Genomic DNA, 22,976 nt, shown 5'->3' with positions numbered 1-22,976 from the left:
AACAGTACTGCCTGCCGAGTGGACAAAGGGTGGTTTAGGGGAGCTAAAGCGACAAGTGCCTGGAGAGGCTTCTGAGCAAGGAGTGCAGACAGGAGAGTCTGGAAATTGCGGGGGAGGGGGGCGAGAGGAGCTGTGAAAGGAAGAGACAGGAGACATCACTCAAGAGGGAGCAATAGCAGGGATCCTAAGAATCCACAGTCTAGAGTTTGCAAGGAAGGGGTGCACAGGCAGCGGGAAGGCCGGGAACAGGGCCACAGCCAAGGCAGGCACGAGAGCGCCGAGGGATGAACTTCACGGTGGGTTTCAAGCCGCTGCTCGGGGATGCACACAGCATGGACAACCTGGAGAAGCAGCTCATCTGCCCCATCTGCCTGGAGATGTTCTCCAAGCCCGTGGTGATCCTGCCCTGCCAGCACAACCTGTGCCGCAAGTGTGCCAACGATGTCTTCCAGGTGGGCTCCGGGACGGCTGGGAGGGTACAGGGTGGGAGCTGTGGGCGAAGCTGCCCTGACTGAGCTGCAGGAGAGCTGGGGTCGTAGGATCCTGGAGTAAGCATGAGTCAGCAGGTGCCCTGAAGCTGGCAAGCTCAGCCCACGTCCACAGCAGCTAGACAGTGGCATCTCAGGGAGACTGGCAGGGACTGCCAAGGAAGAGTGGTCCTGCCTGGGCTTTGTGGGAGCTTCACTGGATTTTGTTTACTTTGAGGCTTTGATTTTTTTTTTTAAACTGTAGAAGAGATCAATGAAATACTGAGGAACTAAAAAATAATAGGGTCAACAAGATGGTTAGTTGTTGAAGGCACTTACTACCAAACCTGACAACCTGAATTTGATCTCCAAAACATAACGTGGTGAAAGAGAGGACTCCTGAAAGCTGACCTCTGACCTCCATTTACATGAGTGCACATACACACACCCTTAAAAATAAAAGCTGGGTATGGTGGTGTATACCTGCAATTCCAGCACTTAGGGGCCTGGGGCAGGAGGACTGTCATTATTTTGTTTTGTTTTTGAGACAATCTCTATGTAGCCCTGGCTGTCCAGGAGCTCACTATGTAGACCAGGCTGTCTTCGAACTCATAGAGATCCTCCTGCCTCTGCCTCCCTGGTGCTGGAATTAGAGAGACATCACCACCGTGGCTTGACGATCAATTGTTATGATTTTTAGGCTAACCTGGTTTACACAGTGAATTCTGGACCAACCTACAACCTACAACCCTGTCTCAAACAGAAAAGAAAGGAAAAAAACTAAAATTAAAAACCAAGCCATGAGAAGGCATATGCATGGAGCTCGTCTGTCCGTGATGGAGCTGGGTAGACACAGTGGCCCAGGGAAGCAGGAAGTCTCCCCAGTCTCTGATCTGGTAAAGAGGCTCATGGACTAACTAACACTCAGGTGACTTACAGACAGACAAACAGAAAGCAGAAGCAAAATGGTACTTCCCAGAAATGCCTATGTAGCTATGGTCATGAGGCCGGGCATAGCTAAGTTATAAGTCACTGATATCATTCTGTCCACCCGTTTCAAAAATAAAAACAAAAAAGCCTGGCATGGCGATGCATGGCTGCGATCCCAGCCTTGGGAGGTGGTAGCAGAATGAGCTAAGGTTGGCTTGGGGCTATGAGACCCTGTTTAACCAATCAAATAAATGCAGATGCCAGAATTCCTGGTAAATTCACAGGCTTGCGTTCCTGCTCTGTGTCTTTCGTAGAGGTCCGAGTAGGCTATAGACCCAGTCAGAGGTCAGGGAGAGCAAAGGGACAAGACACAGGTGTACAGAAGCGCCTGGGAGGAGCATCACAAACTGCAGGCTAGCCTGGTCTACGGAACAAGTATACCAGTATAACCAGGGACTGTACACAGCAAGACCCTGTCTCAAAAAGGAAAATAGCTGGAGAGATGGCTCAGCAGCTAAGAACACTTGCTGCTCTCCCAAACAACTCAGGTTCAGTTCCCAGTCTCCACAAGGTAGCTCACAACCAGCTGTAACCCCAATCCCAGGGGATCTGATGCCCCCTCTAAACCCTTCCTGCATGGGCACCATGCATGCAGGCAAAATACACAAAAACTAAATCTTTAAAAAAATTAAAAGAATTATTCCTGCTTTTCACAGACTATAAGGAAATGAGTTGAGCAGAGTTTCCAAGCCCCCTTTTCCCTTCTCTCTTTGGTGCTGTGGTTAATCCTGGGCACTGTGTGTTAAACACGCACCCTACCATTGATCTGTACAAGCTCCAACACAAACTATCCGTAAAAACACTAATGTGTGTGTGTCTGCGCGCGTGCGTGTGTGTGCGCGTGCGTGCATGCGTGTACATACAGGTGCCCACAGAAGCCAGGAGAGGGTGTCAGACCCCCTGGAGCTGCAGAGTTTGTGATGTGGGAGCTGGCACTCTGAAAGAACAGCAAGTGCTCAAAATGGCTGGGCTGCCTCTCCACCCTCAACACAGCGGGTCTTACTTCACTGAGAATTTAGGCTCCTTGGTGTAGCAGGCTTTCTCGAACTGGCAGTCCCCAAATCATGACAGAATCTTTTATTAATTTTGAATGCTCGGCCTTATGCTTATCCCACTAGCTCTTATAACTTAATTTAACCTGTTTCTCTTGTCTACACTGTGCCTAGGGGCTTCTTACCTGTCTTTCATTCTGTATAGCCTACTATTCCTGCTTCTGTGCCTGACTGGCAGCGGCTGCCTGGTTCTGGGTGTCTCCTCTTTTTCGATCTCTCTCAAGCCTAGATTCCTCCTCCTGCTTAGTCTCTCTGCTTGCCAGCTTCACCTATCCCTCTACCGCCTAGCTACTGGCCATTTAGCTTTTTACCAGACCAACTGGGTGCTTTAGTCAGGCAACGTGCAACAAGGACACACCTTCACACAAACAAATGCAGCAAACAAAAGCAGCACACCTTTGCACAGTTAAAGTATATTCCACGACACCTGGGTATAGGATGTTTGAAGGCAATACTGGGCTGTTAGGCCATCACAGCATGTCTATATGCCCTGTCTGTCTTCTGCCCCCTTCACTGAGTAGCCAATACTCCAAAATCTCCTGCCACTGTCCCCTTGAGTTCTCTTCAGAGTTCCTTTTATTCTGGGTGTCCAAACCTGCCATAATTTGGCTGTCTGAGGTCCTAGACGGCTGTTGTTCTGACCCTGTCTCAAACCAACAAATAAAACCAAAAATTCTTGCCAGGTGTGGTGGTGCACTCCTGTAATCCTGGAAACATGATTGTCATGAGTTTGAGGCTAGCCTAGGCTACATAACTAGTTCTGCGTAAGCGGTTATGCCTTTCCCACCAGCTTGGTTTCTCCTTTGGTCTGGAAAGCTGATACCTCTTAAGCTGCAATATCCAGAAAAGACATCTTTCCCGTGTGTTTATACAGACACATCTACTGCTTTCTCTCTCTCTCTCTCTCTCTCTCTCTCTCTCTCTCTCTCTCTCTCTCTCTCTCTCTGTGTGTGTGTGTGTGTGTGAGAGAGAGAGAGAGAGAGCCTTCTCCTTCCCTCCCTCCCCACCCCCTGCACGTGCCATGGCACATGTGTGCAAGAGCTTCTACTAAGTGAACGTCAGACTTGACAGGCAACTTTACCAACTGAGCCATCTCTCTGGTCCCAAGGCAGCCCATTATTAGAACCCAAAATATGTGAAGTCAAAGAAACATCTGGAACGCTAAGGAAAGTATTTGGTAAAAAGCAGCCAAGGGGCCAGGTGGTGACGGTACACACTTTTAATCCCAGCACTTGGGAGGCAGAGGCAGGCAGATCTCTGTGAGTTTGAGGCCAGCCTGGTCTACAGTGTGAGTTTCAGAATAGCTAGGACTCTTACACAGAAAAACCCTGTATTGAAAGAAAAAAATAAAGCAGCCAAGGGGCCAAATATGGTAGCACATGCCTTTGACCCCTGCACTCAGAAGTTGGAGACAGGCGGATCTCTTCTGAGTTTGAGACCGACCTAGAGAATTCCAGGCCTTCCAAGGCTATATATAGTGAGACCCTGTCTGAAAAGCAAGCAAACAAACTGGAGAATATCGATTTCCAAATGATAAGGTGTCTAGCACAGAGCCCAGGAATAGCCACTAGAGAGAATGCAGAGTGAGCATGTGACCTTCCTTCTTCAAGGCACAGTGCTGAAGCGTGAATACATGTGAATACATGCCAATACATATCTGGGCCCAGAGAGATCTAGGAAGGTTCTGGGACAAGCCCTGCTCAAAAGCAGATTCGGTGGCACACCTGTTGGTGCAGCTCAGGAGGCTGAGGTGAGAGGGTCACTTAATCCGTCAGTTTAACACACCGAGATCCTATCTTTAAAGAAATGAGAAGTGGGGGATGTTTTTAGTGCCTGCCTAGTAAACCCAGACCCCGGAGTTTAATCCCAGCACCAGGTAAACAGGGTGTGGTAGCTCACACCTGTAATCCCACACCCAGGAGGTGGAGGCATGACAAATTTGAGGCCAACCTGGGCTACATGAGACCCTGTCTCAAAAACAAATGAACAAGACCCAAGCCTGTGTAGATTATTTGAGAGGTAACGTGGCCCGCAGGGCCCTGAGATGGTTCTGTAGGTCTGATGCAGAGCAACCAGCTCTCCTCAGGGACAAGAGCGGACAGCTCGCTCCTCCAGGCTTTATTTGGGGAGGCCTGGGGGAGGCTGACCCAGTTACCCAGCGGCACCCGTGTCTATACATCTCAGCTCCGTCTGAAAGATGAGCATATTTCATTTTTCACACATTGCCTCCACATTTTGACAACTCTAGGCATAATCAGATTGTCTGTTTTCTAAGTATGGCGACGGGAATAGGACTTTTAGTTCCTCCATCTTCAGATCTCTGGGGAGGAAAGCCTTCAGAACACTGCCTAGAAAGTTGGCAGTTGTGAACATGGTAACAGTGTAACACACTTAAATTTTTATGTGTACATTTTTTTCAAACACCTTGGAAGCTCATAGCATGCAGTTCATAGCATGGATCTGCCACTAACTTCAGATCTTAGATTCCCTTCACCAAACACAACCATTACCAGCTTCTCTGAGAATCTTTCTAGAAATTTCCGCACCTAGGCACATGCTTGCACATATAGACACACTTACACTACACCAAGCACCTTTGTTCAATTCTTTTTTTGTTTTGATTTAGTTTGGGTTTTGGTTTTTTGAGACAGGCTGTTTCTGTGTAGCCCTGGATGTTCTGGAACTCAATCTGTAGACCAGGTTAGCCTTTAACCCAGATTGTTGCCTGCCTCTGCCTCCCTAGTGCTGGGATTAAAGGCGCCACCACTGCCCTGCTTTTTTTAAAATTTGTTCCCTACATAGAAGACACAGTATGTCTTCTGTTTTATCATTGCTATTATTTTAGCATATATATATATATATATATATATATATATACATATATATATATATTATTTTGGGTGGGGCACATGTGTTGAAGTCAGAAGACAACACTGTATACTACATAGTGTCAATTCTCTTCTACCTCTACTTGGGTTCTGGGAACCAAACTAGAGCCCCTAGGGCTGTGAAGCAAATGTCCCCCTAGTCCTGCTGACTCCTCTTGAGACAAGGTCTTACTCTGGCCAATCCAAGTCCAGGCTGCTCTTGAATTCAAGATCCTTCCAAGGGCCTGAGCACAGGTGTGAGTCGCTACACCCAGCTGTTTTCTGTTTCAGAGAGCAGCACAATGTCCATTGTTAGAGCAGACCACAGTCTCTTTAATCCACCTGCTAAAATGTTTATCTGCATTCAGGAGTTGTTGTCCGGTGTTTGTTGGAGGAATTGTGGTGGTTGTGTTAGGCTGGGATGTATTCAGCTGATAAAATGCTCACCCAGCACACACAAAACTCTGGACTTAATCCCTAACTCCACATTTACAACCTCAATACACAAGGGAATCGAGGTCATTCTCTGAAATACAGCAATTTGGATGAGCACCTGGGCTATGTGAGGCACTGTTTTTCAAAGGAAATTATGGATCAAGATTAAGGATTTAAGAAAACCATCTGTAATCTAATTCCTGCCTCACCCAACACAAGTATCTTCATTTTTTGCCTACTTTATCAACATTGCTTGAGACAGAATCTTACTATAACATTAGTTAGCCTGGCACTCACTAGGTAGATGAAGCTGGTCTTGAATTCCTAACACTTTTCCTGCCTAAGTTTCCCCAGTGTTGTGATTACAGGTATCTACTGCGATGGCCAATTCATGCTTACTTATTACTTGATTACCTTCAAGCCCTCAGCTCCCTATTATTTTACCTAGTTGCTGTTCTAATTCTATTTAAAGCTCTAATCCTCTTTTTCTCTAATAAGAAACAGAAAACTTCAAAATATGACATTAGCCCCTCTAATCCTCTCCTTCCCACACTTGCACCCACTCAGCCTCCAAAACTTTGGAGGAGAGCAAAGCTGTTGATGTGGGAAACTGACATAAACATCTCCCCGTGTGCTTCTGTCTGTATTTGTAAACCCAGTTCTCATCCAAACTCCTTTCAAGCAAGCCTTCAGAGTATTTTGGTATCTGCCTCCGCTTTGCTGTGGGCACTTGTTTCTGAGAAGCAACCTGTTGTCATTTAGTAGAAAACCAGAAGGTACTGGAAGGAGGTTGCTGGAAGAGCCGTCTTCTTGGAGGAAGTCCAGGCAGGGAGGGCCTTACAGTGGGAACTGGCAGAAAAGAGACCTTCTGGACTGTGATGCAGGCTGCTTTCCCGCTGATTTTGATCCCCAGCATTGTAGAAACCAGGCATGGCGGTGTGATGGTTTGCACCTGCAGTCCCAGTGCTTGAGAGGTAGAGGCAGGAGGATGAGAAATTTCACAAGTCACCCTTAGCTCTATGTAGTGAGTTCAAGGCCAGCCTGGGCTATATCAGACTGTGTATGCCTGTGTGTGTGTGTGTGTGTGTGTGTGTGTGTGAGAGAGAGAGAGAGAGAGAGAGAGACAGACAGACAGACAGACAGACAGACAGACAGACAGAGAGAGAGACACACACACAGAGACAGACAGAGAGAGAGACAGAGAGACAGAGAGAGAAGTCCCAGAAGCCTGCTGTATTTTTGGCTCTTTGAGGCAGCGTTCTGCTATGTATTTCTGGCTGGACTTGCCTGATATGTTCTATGTAGCTGAGACTGGTCTAGAACTCACTGCAAACCTCCTGCCTCAGCCTTCCAAGTGCTGTGCCTCAACCCCCAGCTGGACACCAGGGCTTCTCCAGCCCACCTTGACCTGGTCTCCTTTTGGAGAATCTAATTTGTTGCGAGACCTTGCTTGGGTTTGGGATTTTAATTCCCCAGGGAACAAAACTCCACTGCTGAGACATCACACTCTTCGCTATTTCTCACATCTTTAGGTTGTGTGTGTGTGTGTGTGTGTGTGTGTGTGTGTGCATGCACTTGTGCAAGTTCTGCTGGTGCGTATGCACGGTTATGTAGAGGACAGAGGTTGACATCATATGTCCCCACTTGCCATCTCTCATCCCTACCCAGCACTAATTACATATCCGGTACCATGCACATCTTTTACATGGGTACTCAGGATCTGAACTCATGTCCTCATGCCTGAGTGGCAAGCTATTTATCTGGCGACTCAGCTCCATAGTTCCCAGCTGTTTAAACTAGTACAAACACCTCTTGTAACTTTAATAATCTGCTTTTAAAAATTCAAAATGAAAATTATCCAGTTAGTGGTGTACACATTTAACCCCAGCACTCAGGAGGCAGAACCAGGCAGAATCTCTGAATTCAAGGCCAGCCTAGTCCACAGAGTAAGTTCTAGAACAGTCAGGGATACACACAGAGAAACCCTGTTTTGAACTCTCCATCAAGAAGTTTTACAATGATTATGAATGATCATCTCTCTTATACACATATGAGCACATGTGTGTGCGCGCACACACACATACACACACACACACACACGGACACGTGTAACCCAGGCTAGCCTCAAACTTGCTATGTAGCTGAGACTGGCTTTGAACTCTTGACTCTCCTTTCTTTTTCTCCCAAATTTTAGGTCACAAGCAGGAGTCACCATGCTTGGTGTGGATGACCACTTTTAAGGCCTTTCTATTCCACCAGAGTCCTCCCTCAACCCATTCCTCTTGGCCTCTTAGTCTCTGTTTCCACAGAGGGGCTTGTTGTCCACCTCCAGGGTGGGCCATGCGCATCCTAGTCTCTCAGCCAGCCTTTTAGCTTGTAGTAAAATCTGGATTCTTCCACAGCTGGGCCACTTTCATCAGATGTCTTCTGCCCATTGTGTTCCTGTACTTTCTCCAGTTCACAAACTTTACAAGACCCTCAGGTCTGCGGTGGTAGCTCATCCAGGGCCCATATTAGCATCCCCTGGCTAGCCGGGGAAGAGGACGGGCCCTGTGAGATACGTACACATTTGTCAGAGTGACTTCAGTACAGAGGTCTTCTAGACAGATGACAAAGGGACTAGTAGAATCACACAGCCCTCAAGAGAAAGTTCTGAGCACGGTTGGCCAAAGCCTTGAACAAGGGCTGAGCACTAAATCCCTTTTACTTGTTCCATTCTTTGACACAGGGTCTCCTGTGTTCCAGGATGGCCTTGAACACAAAATGTGGTGGAGAATGACCTTGAACATCTCATCCTCTTGCCTCCACCTCCCAAGTGCTGGTCCAGGCGTGTACCTGCCGACCACACCCAGCTCATCCGATGCTGGAGATCAAACCCAGCCCTTGTGCGTGCTAGGCAAACGCTGCCAACTGAGACACATCCCAGACCATTTGCTCCATTCTCTTTGTTGTCTGTGGTGCTGAGGATGGAGCACCGTAAGCATTACTACCCCACCAGCCCTGTCCATGTCATTTTCACCTTCACAGTGGAGAAAGAAACAGTTATTTCATGCCCCAGGGCTCTATGCAGTCATTTATTTTACCTCATGTTCATTTAGTACTTTATAACTGATTGGGCATCTTCACAAATAAGATTCTGTAGAGCGGTATCGTGGCTATCATACAGGCGAGCACACGGAATGCATATTACAGTCACACAAGGAGACAGGGCAGGGACATCCACCAAGGTGTTTCCTAGAGTGATGGCATTTCCTTCACACATCACACGGTTGTTAGCACATGAAACTGTGCTTCATGGGGCTGACTCCGAGAAGAGCTTTTTTGTTGTTTTGTTTTTCAAGACAGGGTTTCTCTGTAGCTTTGGGGCCTGTCCTGGAATTCACTCCGTAGCCCAGGCTGGCCTTGAACTCACTGAGATCCGCCTGCCTCTGCCTCCTGAGATTAAAGGCATGCACCACCACCCAGCTTCCGAGTATGACATTTAAGGGAAGAATAAGACAGTTATGTGACATGACCGAGTAGGATACATGACCAAGCATGGTACATGACAGGGCAGGATACATGACCGAGCATGGTACATGACAGGGCAGGATACATGACAGGGCAGGATACATGACTGAGCATGGTACATGGCAGGGCAGGATACATGACCGAGCATGGTACATGGCAGGGCAGGATACATGACAGGGCAGGATACATGACAGGGCAGAATACATGACTGAGCATGGTACATGACAGGGCAGGATACGTGGCAGGGCAGGATACATGACCGAGCATGGTACATGACAGGGCAGGATACATGACAGGGCAGGATACATGACCGAGCATGGTACATGACAGGGCAGGATACATGACCGAGCATGGTACATGACAGGGCAGGATACATGACTGAGCATGGTACATGACAGGGCAGGATACATGACTGAGCATGGTACATGACAGGGCAGGACACAAGACTGAGCATGCAATCAGTTTCCTGAAGCAGCGAGGTAAGCAGGAGCAGGGGAACAGTTTGGCTAACTGAATATTAATTAGGTGGAGAGATCTTAGCCCAGAATAGACATTATCATCTTTTTGAAGACTTCTTAAGGTTTCCACCAATACCCTAGAATCTGTAATTACTATTTGTGATGACAACGTTTAGGGGCCTGCAGTCAGGGCAGAGAGTAATTTTCTTTTCCTCCTCTGGATCCAACTGCAAAGCCCAGGATCCCTGCTGTACTTGATCCCAGACAAAGGGCCAAGAAGCTCGTGGTTTCTTTTATTTTCTTTCTTTTTCTCTTTCCTTTTCTCTCTCTTTCTTTTTTTCTTCCTTTCTTTTTTTCTTCCTTTCTTTTTTTCTTCCTTTCTTCCTTTCTTCCTTTCTTCCTTTCTTCCTTCCTTCCTTCCTTCCTTCCTTCCTTCCTTCCTTCCTTTCTTTCTTTCTTTCTTTCTTTCTTTCTTTCTTTCTTTCTTCCGAGACAAAGTCTCACCATGTAGTATTGCCCAGCTTGGAGGTTGGCCTCAAACTCAGAGATCCTCCTGCCTCTGACACCAAAGTGCTGGGATTAAAGTCATGAGCCACCACACTAGCTATGGTTCCATTCTAAAACCAATGTTTTGTCAGGTGAGGTGGTCTACACCTTTGATTCCCAGCCCTGGGGAGCCAGAGAAAGGCGGATCTGTGAGTTTGAAGTCAGCCTGGTTTACAAAGTGAGTCTCAGGACAGCCAAGGCTACATGGAGACCCCATCTCAAAGCCACCAAAAACAAACGAAAAAGCCATGAAATCAGCAGAGGGCCTAATACCACGAAGAGAAGTAATGCAAGGGAAACACATGAAAACAACTGATTTCTGTGGTGAGGCACCCGTGCCATTTGAACTGTTGCCGTTTGTAGTACGGCTTCACCATTGGGGCAGATACTCAGTTCCGCTAGAAGTCAGTGAAAGTGAAGATGCCGTCGTGTCTGAGTTCACAGACTCCCCGAACTCTCTTCATGGATCTTGTCAAGTCTGTGACCCTCGGGTGAGTCCTATGTCTGGAGCACAGCATCTCCCCAGTCACCCAAGTCTACAACCCCAGAATTTCCCACCTCCCTCCTCTCCCCATGCCCAGACTCTGGTTAGTCCAAATCCCACCTCTCAGTCGTGGCTTTTCTTAGATTGCCGCCACTAACATCCCGCGACCTGGCCTTGACTGTGCCGCTCACCCCACTCGCCTCCTATCCGACCCTTGCCTTTGCCCATCCATGTCAACTATAAGTTCAGATCTTCTCCCTGTCCACTCCCAGTCTAGAAACCCAGCCCAGGAAATCAAGTTTAGATCCTCACAGATTCAAAAGCCTTCTAGGGTGACCCCCATCTTTCCAGCTTCTCCCTGCCCCCACCCTCGGCTCTTGCAGTCCCTCCCTCCCTCCCTCCCTCCCTCCCTCCCTCCCTCCCTCCCTCCCTCCCTCGCCCGGAAGCCCTTTCCAGACCCTCCTTCTTGGCTGCTTGTCTACCCTGACTTCAAGCCCTCCTCAAGTGGCACCTTCAATATCAGACCCTGTATACCAACAGCAAACTCAGTTTGGGTCTGGCAAACCTCATTTTGCTGGTTCCTCTTTACTATGGCATTCTAGCGCCCTCTTTTGTTCTATTCGATCCATTTTTCCAAACCCCAGAGTTCTTGTAAGAAATTTGGGACTGATAAAGAAGTTGGGTGTGATGGTCCCCAACAGCAAAGCCAGCACGTGGAAGGTGGAGGCAGGAGGATCACGAATTCAAAGTCATCTTCAGCTACACAATGGAGTTTGAGGCCAGCCTGGGTTACTGTCTTAAAAAAAAAAAAAAAGGCTAGTTACTGTGGTACCCACTTTTAAGCTCAGAGAAAAAGAAAGATAAAGGATGGGTGGTGGTGGGACCTGCCTTTACCCCAGCACTCAGCAGGCAGAGGCAGGTGGATTCAGTGAATTCAAGGCCAACCTGGTCTACAAAGTGAGTTCCAGGGCAGCCACGGTTGTTACACAGAGAAACCCTGTCTTGGAAAAAAAGAAAAAAGAAAAGAAGTAAAAAGGGAGGAGGGAAAAAAAGGCGGGAGGTGCCACCACCCAGAATGCATTGCTGTTGCCTGGAAAATACTGCTGGGGTTACAAGCATGTGCCACCATGCCCCGCACTTTTGTGAGTTCTGGGTTTTGAACTCAGATCCCCATGCTTGTGAGGCAAGCATTTTACCAACTGGGCTATCTCAGAGCATGAATGCATATATGTATATGCACACACATGTGCACACACACACACACACATGCACGCATGCACGCACGCACGCGCGCACACACACACACACCCTTTTGTAGAGTAGGTCTCTTATGGCCCAGGCTGACCTTGGTCCTCTGCCTCACAAGTCAGGTCTGCAGCAACGTGGCCAGGTTTGTCCACTGTCTTTACAAAAAGCTCTTGACGATTAGATTAGACTCAACAACATCCAGGAAGCCTAGAGAGCCTGTGCTTGACCACAGCAGGCCCTCAGCACCGGGTAGAATGCTAGCAGTGAGTCTCATGTGTCTGAGTGTCAAGAAGAGGAAGGGCAGAGGGAGAGTAGCAAGTTTTGTTGGTGGCCTGTAGCACAGCTGCTCTGTGCTCTGGAAACACTTCCCGGAAGATTTCACGTCAGTGAGGCTGGTCTCTTCTTAACCATCGCTCATTTCTTAGCTCCAGCCGACCAGCATCGAGTATCCCAGCAAAACAAGTTTTGCTTTAGTAGTCCTGGTATCTTGTTAACCACAGCTGATTCTTCAGCCCCAGGTAGTTAGAACCATGGGATCTTAATTTGAAAAAAACAAGTGCCCCTGAGAGTCTTTAAACTTCACAAGCCAGGCCCCCATCCTCTGCCCTACTCTCAACACCTTCCAAGCTCCTAAGGAACATCCCACTGAGCTCTGAACACTCAGTGGCTCTTCTAGCCCAAAGTTCCAAAGTCCTTCCACATACCTCCCCAAATCATGGCCAGGTCAGTCCCTGCAACACCCCACTGCACTGGTACCAACTTGTCTTAGCCAGGATCCCTACTGCTGTGACAAGACACCATGACAAAGAGCAAGCTGGGGAGGACAGGGTTTATGTGGCTTACACCCCTCATTGCTGTTCCTCACTGAAGAAAGTCAGGACAGGAACTCAAACAAGGCAGAGGTTATGAAGGGGAAGCTTACTGGCTTGCTCCTCATGACTTGCTCAGTCTGCTTTCTTATAGCACCCAGGACCACCAGGCCAGGGATGGCACCACCCACAGTGGTTTGGGCCCTCTTCCATTGATCACTAAATGAGAAAATGCCTTACAGCTGGATCTAGGGGAGGCCTTTTCTCAGCTGACGCTCCTTCCTCTGATGACCCTAGCTTGCGTCAAGTCAACACACAAAACCACCCAATACAACTGACCCCTTGACACCCGGACACACAAACACACAAATACATCAATATTAAGCCACAGCCATTCCTTTCTTATTCATCCTCAAGATGTTAAATAACTTTAAAAGTACCACAGTCTTTACATATTCAAACACATTCCAATTTCAGTTCCTTTAAAATGATCAATCTCTTTTAAAATCTAGTCTTTTAAAATTCAAGTGTCTCATCTGCGAGCTTCAGTAAAATACTTTCTTCAAGAGGGAAAAAAATCAGAATCCCAGCACTTGAGAGGCAGAGGCAGGCATATCTCTGTGAATTTGAAGCCAGCCTTGTCTACAGAATGAGTTCCAGGACAGACAAAGCTACATAGTGAGACAGTTTCACATTTTTTTTAAAAAAATAAAGTATCTTTGTGGAAACATCAGGTAAGGGGGTTACAGTTAAGTTGCGAAATCTCTGTCACATGCGCCGGGTGTTATTGGATGACATCTTTAATTTGGGGAGGTAGTGGAAGCCCGCGGTATGCCTGTACATTACAAAAGGAATTTGCCCAGTAGCCACAGGGATGGATTTAGGTCGAATGCAGCAGTGAGCAGTGGACGGCCATGCAGAGCAGTGGACGGCTGTACAGAGAACTACAACCAGCCCAAGATGACTGGGCTGCAGACCTGCAACACTGCAATGTCCCAGCTCCCCACAGCCATAGAATATTGGATATTGCCTTACCCTCTGAGGGTCCTGCCTGTCCCATCCTCCGGTTGGTATACAAGGAGTCCACTGGAAACCCCCTGGAGATATGCCAAGTCAAGGGGTCTGCTGTTCCCTTTCTTCTATAAGCTCATGATTCTCTAGCTCAGTGTCTCTCAACCTTCCTAATGCTGCGACCTTTAATACAGTGTCTCATGTTGTGGTGACCCCACAATATCATTATTGTTGCTACTTCATAACTAATTTCACTACTGTTATAAATCAAAATGTAAATATCTATGTTTTCCATTGGTCTTAGGTGGCCCTGTGAAAGGGCCATTCAGTTCCCAAAGGGGTCGCGACCCAGAGGTTGAGAACCACCGCTCTAGCTGATCAGATTGGGATTTTTACTGTAAACGGAAGGAAATGTGAAAGAACTGGCTTTAAGGGCTGGGGTATGTAACTCAGTGATAAAATACTTAATATTCGAAAAGCCTTGGGCTAGACGAGCTCTCTCCAGCTGAGCCACATCCCAGACCCTGGTTGTAATTTCTCTACCCCACTCTTCAGCACCTGGTGTGTGTGCCTCTGCCCAGGACTAGAGAGAAGCTCTCTTAATGCCCAGTATATTATCCCAGCATCAGAGAGGCGGGGGCAGGTACATAGACATTCAAGACCAGTTTTGTGACTACACAAGACCAGAGAGACAGAGAGAGAGAGAGAGAGAGAGAGAGAGAGAGAGAGAGAGAGAGAGAGAGAGAGAGAGAGGAGATGGTAATGGGGGAGGCACATCTATAATCCCATTCAAGGTCATCCTCAGTTATACACCGAGTTTGATATAAACTTACAAGATCTTGTGAAACATGCACACACACACATAGGCACAAACATTAACAACAACACACACACAAAACACCTTTCAGGTGGCCCATAAGGGTCCAAGCTGGAGGACACTTGGCAATGTCATCAGCCCCTTGCCTGTGTCAGCGTTCTGCCAAGGTTCCATGCTGGACCCCACTGAGGACCAATACTGCTCAGGCCTTGGCCAAAGTGAGGTTCTGCATGCAGGACACTCAAGGAGCTGGGCTGAGGAATGAAGCAGACACAAGCAGGAAGCCATCTTAGTCATCTGTCAGACTGTTCCTGGGGGACATCAGATGCCTCCTCCTTACCACTCCTGCGCCCACCACTTCCCTCATGCTCACTGTGCTTCTGTTGTCTTGCCTCCTGTCCTCGCAGGCCTCTAACCCTCTGTGGCAATCCCGGGGCTCCACAACTGTATCTTCAGGCGGTCGCTTCCGCTGCCCATCTTGCAGGCACGAGGTTGTCCTGGACCGGCATGGGGTCTACGGCCTGCAGCGGAACCTCCTGGTGGAGAACATTATTGACATCTACAAGCAAGAATCCTCCCGGTGAGATGTCTGGCTGCTGGCCTCTCTGGAGGGAAGAGCCTGCACCGTCAGGGATTAGAGGGGCTGTTTAGTCAGGGTTACCACTGCTGTGATGAAACACCCTGACCAGAAACCACGTGGGAGGGAAATGGTTTATTTGGCTTATGCTCCGACATCATAGTCTATCACTGAAGGACGTCAGGACAGGAAGTCAAACAGGGCGGGAACCTTGAGGCAGGAGCAGATGCAAAGGCCATGAAGGGGAGCTGCTTACTGGCTATTCCTCATGGCTTGCTCACCCTGCTTTCTTATAGAACCCAGGACCAGCAGCCCAGGGATGGCCCCACCCACAATGGGCTAGGCCCTCCTCCATTAACCACTAATTCAGAAAATGCCCCACAGGCTTGCCTACAGCCCCATTTTATGGAAACATTTTCTTAATTGGGGTTTCTTCCTCACAGATGACTTTAGCTGCATCAAGTTGACTTAAAAGTATCCAGCATGGGGGGGGGGCGGTTGATGGGAGACAGGGACACACACAATGGGGAAGAAGAGGAGGGGATTGGGTTCCTACCCAGGGAGGCCTGATTTTCTCTCTCTCTCTCTCTTTTTTTTTTTTTTTTTTTTGGTTTTTCGAGACAGGGTTTCCCTGTGTGACAGTCGTAGGTGTCCTGGAACTAGCTCTTATAGACCAGGCTGGCCTCAAACTCACAGAGATCTGCCTGCTTCTGCCTCCCGAGTGCTGGGATTAAAGGCGTGCGTGCACAACCACTGCCTGGCTTTGTCTTCGGAATCAAATCTTACTCCCTCTGGTCTGTGACCAAAGCCCACCCCAGCTTTGACCTCACCAGCTCCCATGACTTCCTATCCTGTGGGGCCTCTTTGTCCCCTGCAATAGACTCTTCTTGGGCCCAGTCTTCTTTGGAGGCTCTTCCCTGGTGCGAGTCACAGCCTGGCTCTCTGACAATTGCTCCTCCCTTGTCCATGGTCCTCAGGCCGCTGCACTCCAAGGCTGAGCAGCACCTCATGTGTGAGGAGCACGAGGATGAGAAGATCAACATCTACTGCCTGAGCTGCGAGGTGCCCACCTGCTCTCTCTGCAAGGTCTTCGGGGCCCACAAGGACTGTGAGGTGGCTCCTCTGCCCACCATTTACAAACGCCAGAAGGTATCTGGCCAGGGAGGGACTCGGGAAGGGGGTTTAGGATAGGGCAGTTCTCACTCTGCTCAGGTGAGGTCTAGCAGATCAGGGCAGAAGCCGCAGGTCTACTCTTGAGTCGGCATGCAACCTTAAGGAGTCACCTGACCTCCCTGGTCCTGACGTCCTTCACTTGTCTGACAAGGTGAACGCTACAGTTGCTGTCACCACAGCCTTAGCTAATGCGTGGCAGTAGCCACGGCAACACAGAGGACTGCAGACCCTCAGGGGTCTTTAGCCAAGCCTTTAGCTTCTCCATAGCTGTCATTTTACAATCAGATTGGTTGGGACATGAAAAGAAAGGGGAGGGGAGGACAGGGTCAGAGAGCCACTGCAAACAGAATAGATATCATTTCTCAGATGACCGATGATGGCTAGAGTCAGGTGGTTATATCATGAAACCTGCCGAAGGTGTGTGGGGAGGGATGCCTTTTAAGACTCCTTACACCTCAACTGTATTGCCTGGTTTTTGACAGAAAGAGATGCAAACTCTAAGCTGGACGAAGATCCCTTCAGTGTAGACCTTTAGGCTGAACTTAGATTCCTACCAACCAACCAGTCATTCACAGCTGAAGACACACAGAGGCATGGACTATGAGCACAGTGAGCAGAGCAATGACAGTTTAGATCTCAGGGTGCTTAGAGCTGCTGGCAGCAGTGCCTTGACCAGAGGCCACAGAATACACAGCAGATAGTCACTGATAGTTCAGGTGTCCACCCACCAGATGAGTCAGACTCATGGAGAAAACCTCATCAAGTAAGGCTTACAGGGCCACAGACTCTGAAAACTGGCTGCTTCTGTCTGTAATTTTTCTCCTCTGTGCCTACATTGCCTCCCTAAAAACATTTGTAGGTATTTTTTCCACTGCCTGTGCTTATCTCATGTGTATATTCCAGCTGTTGGGCACACTTATAGCTGTGGGTGGTCAGGAAGATGATGTCTGCTTAAGTGTGTGCACAACTTTGATGAATAGAAACAATACTAGGATCCTTCATGGCTCAGACGGATACAGGAAAACTGCATTGTTCTCAGTTACAAAGACAGCCTTTTACACACCATTAGCTGATTTTAGACCTCAAAACAAATTCAAAACAGACTAATTGCTCGTGCAAAATATGCACACAGGCAAGTTACCAGGTGTCTGTTGACCTAAAGTCAGTCTGATAACATTAAGACACAAGTCCCCACAGTAACTGACTTTCTGCATGGACTCCTAAACCTCACTCTTATGATGCGAGGTTCAAGTTTCAGCCAACTGTTTATTGCTTAGGTCCCGAATTTCAATGTTACTCTCCACGATGTCTCTCAGGCTACATGCAGACAGACCGTGCCTCTTGCCTGCACAGTTGAGTGTTGCCATGGTTACTCATTTCCAGCTGGTCAGTGTGACATTCTAAGCCTGAGAGAAACCATAAGATTCCTTGTGTATCAGAATGGTTTTCTCTCAGCTGTTTACTCAAGAAATGCTATGTGACCCTGAGAGTGTAACTTACATATTGTCCAGAGTTTGGTCTAAGAGGAAGTGTGTGAGTGAGTGTATGAGTGAGTGTGTGAGCGGAGGTGTGTGCAAGTGTGTGAGTGTGTGTCTGCGTGTGAGTGTGTGAATGAGTGAGTGAGTGTAAGGGTGTGTGTGAGTGGAGGTGTGAGAGTGTGTGTCTGTGAGTGAGTGTGTGAATGAGTGCGTGAGTGTGTGAGAGAGTGTGTGAGTGAATGTGAGTGTGTAAATGGGGGTGTGTGAGTTAGTATGTGTGTGAGTGAATGTGTGAGTGTGTAAATGGAGGTGTTGAGTGAGTGGAGGTGTGTGAGTGTGTGTATTGTGAGTTGAGGTGTGTGAGTGTGTAAATGGTTTGTGTGAGTGAGTGAGTGGATGAGTGTTGTTAGAGTGTGTGAATGGAGGTATGTGAGTGTGTGAGTGAGTGTGTGTGAATGTGTGTGAGAGTGGAGGTGTGTGTGAGTGTGTGTGAGTGGAGGTGAGTGTGTGAATGGAGGTGTGTGAGTTAGTATGCGTGTGTGAGTGAATGTGTGAGTGTGTAAATGCAGGTGTGTGTATTGTGAGTTGAGGTGTGTGAGTGTGTGAATGGTTTGTGTGAGTGAGTGAATGAGTGTTGTGAGAATGTGTGAATGGAGGTATGTGAGTGTGTGAGTGAGTGTGAGTGAGAGTGAAGGCGGTGTGAATTGAGAATAGTGTGAGTGAGAGATATAAGTGTGTGAAGACATGTCACAGAGTAGAGAGAAGTGTATACAGGAGAGGGATTGTGAAGAACGAGATGTAGCTCTATGTAAAGAGATATAATTCTGTAGAGAGTGTCAAGAAAGCGATTATTCAAGATGAAGTAAAAGAGAAAGTTACCCTCAGGAGAGAGTGTGTGCTTCTTCCTTTTTTCTTAAATTACCATCAGAATGTGTAAATCCTTCCCTAAGACCCTCAGATGGATAGGAATTTTCTCTACGTCCCACTACTCTGAAGGCATTCTTTCTGCAGCCCTGGGTGTGGTACTGGGAGCTGGCCTCTCGGGCTGCAATACTTGGGGAATTCAGATGCTGGAATTATTGAAGAACAGAAATCCACTGTGCACACACTGTTTTTAGAAGGTGGAATAATGCCAGGCGTGGTTGAGCACTGCAGTCACAGCACCGGGATATGGAGGCAGGAGGATCTCTAGTATGAGGCCAGCCTAAGCTACATAAGGAATTCCAAGCCAGCCTTAACTATATAAGGAAACCCTGTTGTTAAAGAAAAATAAAGATGAAATAAGATAACAGCAAAAAGTAGGATTGGAGATGCACAAAATCTTGCCTAGCACAAAATCTTGGATAGATTTCCAGAACTGAAAACATATGTAAAATGACCATACAACAGCCTGTTGTGGTGGTGTGCACTGTAACCTCAGCTACTAGGGAGGCTGGAGCTAGAGGATCACTAATTCAAAGCCAGTTTAGACAATATAGAAAGGTTCAATCCAAGAAAAACAAACCAAAAACAGACAGGAAAATAGATTTGGCAAGGAACGAAGTAGAGTCTTTAGAAATCAACAGCTCTTGAAAAACCAGTGAATGAATCAGATGATGGATTTCTCAGAAGAAAGAGTTACTGCACGCAGAAGAGTGCAGACAGCACACCAACCCAGAATGCTCCGGGAGGTGGAGGATGAGTAGGTCTAACCTGAGTCCTACCTGACTCACAGAATGGCAGGAATAGAAGGGAGGCGTGTTAATTGAATGGGTAGCCCTAAGTATTTTTTCAGAATTAATGGCTACTGATAAAGCACCTAGGACAGTCATAGTGGGTGGTTAGAGAATGTTACTTGTCTTCACATATGGGGGTGAGGGACTTCTAGAACCCACAGAACGTGCTTCCAAACTTCTAGATCTTTGTAGATGTCCCTGAATGGGCGAGGTGGGGACAATCCCGTGGGGTAAGAGGGAAGCCGCTGCTGGAGGGAGCTTCCAGCTCTAAGAGTTGGCCCATGTGTGTGACAGAGCGAGCTGAGTGATGGCATCGCGATGCTGGTGGCAGGCAATGACCGCGTGCAAGCAGTGATCACGCAGATGGAGGAGGTGTGCCAGACCATTGAGGTGAGCCTGGGCTGGGAGGACAAAGGGGACAGAATAGTCCATAGTCCGAGGGGTGGAGGTACAATAAGCACAAGTTTCAGGCCAGCCTGGACGACTTATGGAGATCCTAGCTATAAATAAATAAATAAATAAATAAATAAATAAATAAATAAATAGTAAGCAAGCAGGGTGTAGTAGCCCAAGACAATAATGCCAGCACTCTGAGGCTGAGGCAGGAGGATTTCTCATCAAAGGCCCACTTGACCCATACCAAAAATAAGTGAGCAGGGCTGGAGAGATGGCCCAGGGGTTAAGAGAAAGAACTGCCATTGCGGAGGACCAGAGTTCAGTTCCCAGCACCCACACTGCAGGTCTCAAAACTGCCTGTAACTCAGCTCCAGGGGAATTCAGTTCCTCTGGCCTCCATGGGCACCCACACACCACGTACATATGCCTAATTGAAAATAATACAACTAAAATTGTGGAAATAAATAAATATGCAAAATAAATATTAAAAGATAAAAGAGGCTGGGAGGTGAGAGTAATCAGACTATATATATATATACATATATATATGAAATTGTCAATGAATACATTTAATTAAAAATTATGTGGTGAGAAATAATTATATGCCCTTATTATATCATATTAACTAAATATATTTGAATATTGAGACAGTATTTCCAGTCAATGAATTTTAGAAATTTAGATTCCTTGTTTTCTTTTCAATTATGTGTATTTGTGTGTGTACAGGCATGTGCACATGACTGTTAGTGCCCGCAGAGGCCGGAAGAGCTTGTTGGATCTCTTGGGGTTACAGGTAGCTATGAACCTTCTGGCATGGCTCTAGAAACAGAATTTAGGACCTCTGCAAGAGCAGAATACACTAACAGCTGGAGCCACCTCTCCAGCTCTCTAACCAACGTCTGTATTTAGAAATAGAGCTTAATTTCATAGCAGAGCAAAAAATTAAAAATATAAAACTCAGATAGTCTTTTAAAATAATGCTGATAGTAACTCATTTTATTTCCTTTATGAAGTAAGTGGCAATTAATGCAAAGCCAAGCCAGGGCCAGTGACATACATGGCTCCCAGAAATAGCTTTGAAATATGTTGTCAGCATTGTTAATTGAAAAGATCTGAGCTGGATTCTGTGCCCCTAACTTGAAGCGTGGAAGGAAGTCACACCTTCCTTCTGGGCTTTCCTTGAGTTCTGTTTAAGGGGTGGAGAGGGATAAAATACCCTGCCAGCCGCGACCTCCTTCAGGCTTGCTCTAATCTTTCAGGACAACAGTCGCAGGCAGAAGCAACTGTTAAACCAGAGGTTCGAGACCCTGTGCGCGGTGCTGGAGGAGCGCAAGGGCGAGCTGCTGCAAGCGCTGGCCCGGGAGCAGGAGGAGAAGCTGCAGCGCGTGCGAGGCCTCATCCGTCAGTACGGAGACCACTTGGAGGTTTCCTCTAAGCTGGTGGAGACTGCCATCCAGTCCATGGAGGAGCCGCAGATGGCCCTCTACCTCCAGGTGGGCGAAGAGGGAGGGAGGCAGGCGCCCAGGGTGGCGGGAATCAGGGCCTGGGTAGCCGGGTCAGGTCTTACCTGCGGTAATTTCTTGTCACCACACCCTGGGAAAAGTCACCCTTTTACACGCGCGCGCGCGATGTCTCTCTCCTTAACGAATTGGGATGTACACCCCTACCTACCCCGCAGGACTGGTGAGAATCAGAAATGGGGCTTTGCCGGGGCTGGCGCAGCGCTCACCTTCGCCCTCCTTTTCTCCCCTGCAGCAGGCCAAGGAGCTGATCAACAAGTGAGTGGTCTGCGCGGTGGGAAACGAAGGGACCCTGTCGCTTCCTTCCATCTAATCTGGGGAGGGGCTTGAGGGAATGCAGGAGTCCCTCTGCTTGAGCCCTGTGACCATCACAGGGTCGGGGCAATGTCGAAGGTGGAGCTGGCAGGACGGCCGGAGCCAGGCTATGAGAGCATGGAACAATTCTCTGTGAGCGTGGAGCACGTGGCCGAAATGCTGCGGACCATCGACTTCCAGCCGGGTGAGGGAACTGAGGGAGCTTAGACACGCCTTAAAGGTCTGAGGTGGGCGCTCCAACCAGGGGAGCAGGGGCTCCACATCACCAGCCCTGCCTTCCACCTAGGCGCCGCAGGGGATGAAGAGGATGACGAGGTGGCTTTAGACGGAGACGAGAGCAACGCAGGGCTGGAGGAGGAGCGGCTGGACGGGCCAGAAGGTGAGAGAGTAGGACGAGGGCTTTGGGGTGAGGAGTAGTTAGTCTCAGGCGATTGCCTTCCTAGCGGCACCAGGACGCTGGTAGCCCCCTCTCCGGTGCCACTCAATAGGAGCCACAAAGCGCGCCCCCTAGCGCGCGCGCGGAAAAGCGCACTCTGTTCCAACAGTTCGTTCCGCATGGCTTTTGGGGACCATGGTGGGTTCGCTAGTAAAACCCAGCTACCTGGGGAAAGCTGGCTGTCGAGGAGTGGGGAGTTTGTTCTTTTAGATCACCCGCCCACCAAGCTGTCTTTTCCGGATACAGGCCTGCACTGACCAGACCCTGATCCAGAGCGCGCATCCCTAGCGGGAGGCAAGGGATGCTAAAGATCTGCTCAGAGACCACCGCGCCTCTCAGCTCGGCGTCCCGCCCTCCGGGAAGGGTCTCAATAAAGGACTCTTGCGTCCCACGTCCTTGGCTCTTTTCGCTGCCCACTCCTAGTCTCGGCTGTAGAAGCAACCACGCCATCAGTCTGCCACCCCCCCCACACACACAACCCGCCGCCGCCCTGAGACATTTGAAGCGGTGGAGGTGAAATAATAACCCCCCTTGTGGGCAACTGCTTTACACCAGAGGTGGAGTTCTAAGCCCGAGACCTCGAAAGGGGGTCTGGGTTGGGTCTCAGGACCTCTGAGTTCCCGGATTTGGATGAGCGGGGGGGGGGGGGCTATTTAGCCCCCAATAGCCTAC

At 48.4% G+C, this 22,976-nt stretch overlaps 1 protein-coding gene across 1 annotated transcript; it reads left to right on the top strand.

The window, feature by feature from the left end:
• Trim54 (tripartite motif containing 54) lies at window positions 1-22,722 on the top strand. Its single transcript, XM_057777567.1, has 9 exons — window positions 1-452; window positions 15,102-15,274; window positions 16,249-16,420; window positions 19,932-20,027; window positions 21,293-21,526; window positions 21,789-21,811; window positions 21,928-22,052; window positions 22,155-22,247; window positions 22,551-22,722. The coding sequence occupies exons 1-9, from the start codon at window positions 285-287 to the stop codon at window positions 22,559-22,561; spliced, it is 1,095 nt and encodes a 364-aa protein (XP_057633550.1). The 5' UTR covers window positions 1-284; the 3' UTR covers window positions 22,562-22,722.
• Window positions 22,723-22,976: the final 254 nt, after the last annotated feature.

This window comes from Chionomys nivalis, chromosome 1 (assembly GCF_950005125.1).
Source record: "Chionomys nivalis chromosome 1, mChiNiv1.1, whole genome shotgun sequence".
Classification (NCBI taxonomy): Eukaryota; Metazoa; Chordata; class Mammalia; order Rodentia; family Cricetidae; genus Chionomys; species Chionomys nivalis.
This window is presented reverse-complemented; position numbering and strand designations above follow the sequence as displayed.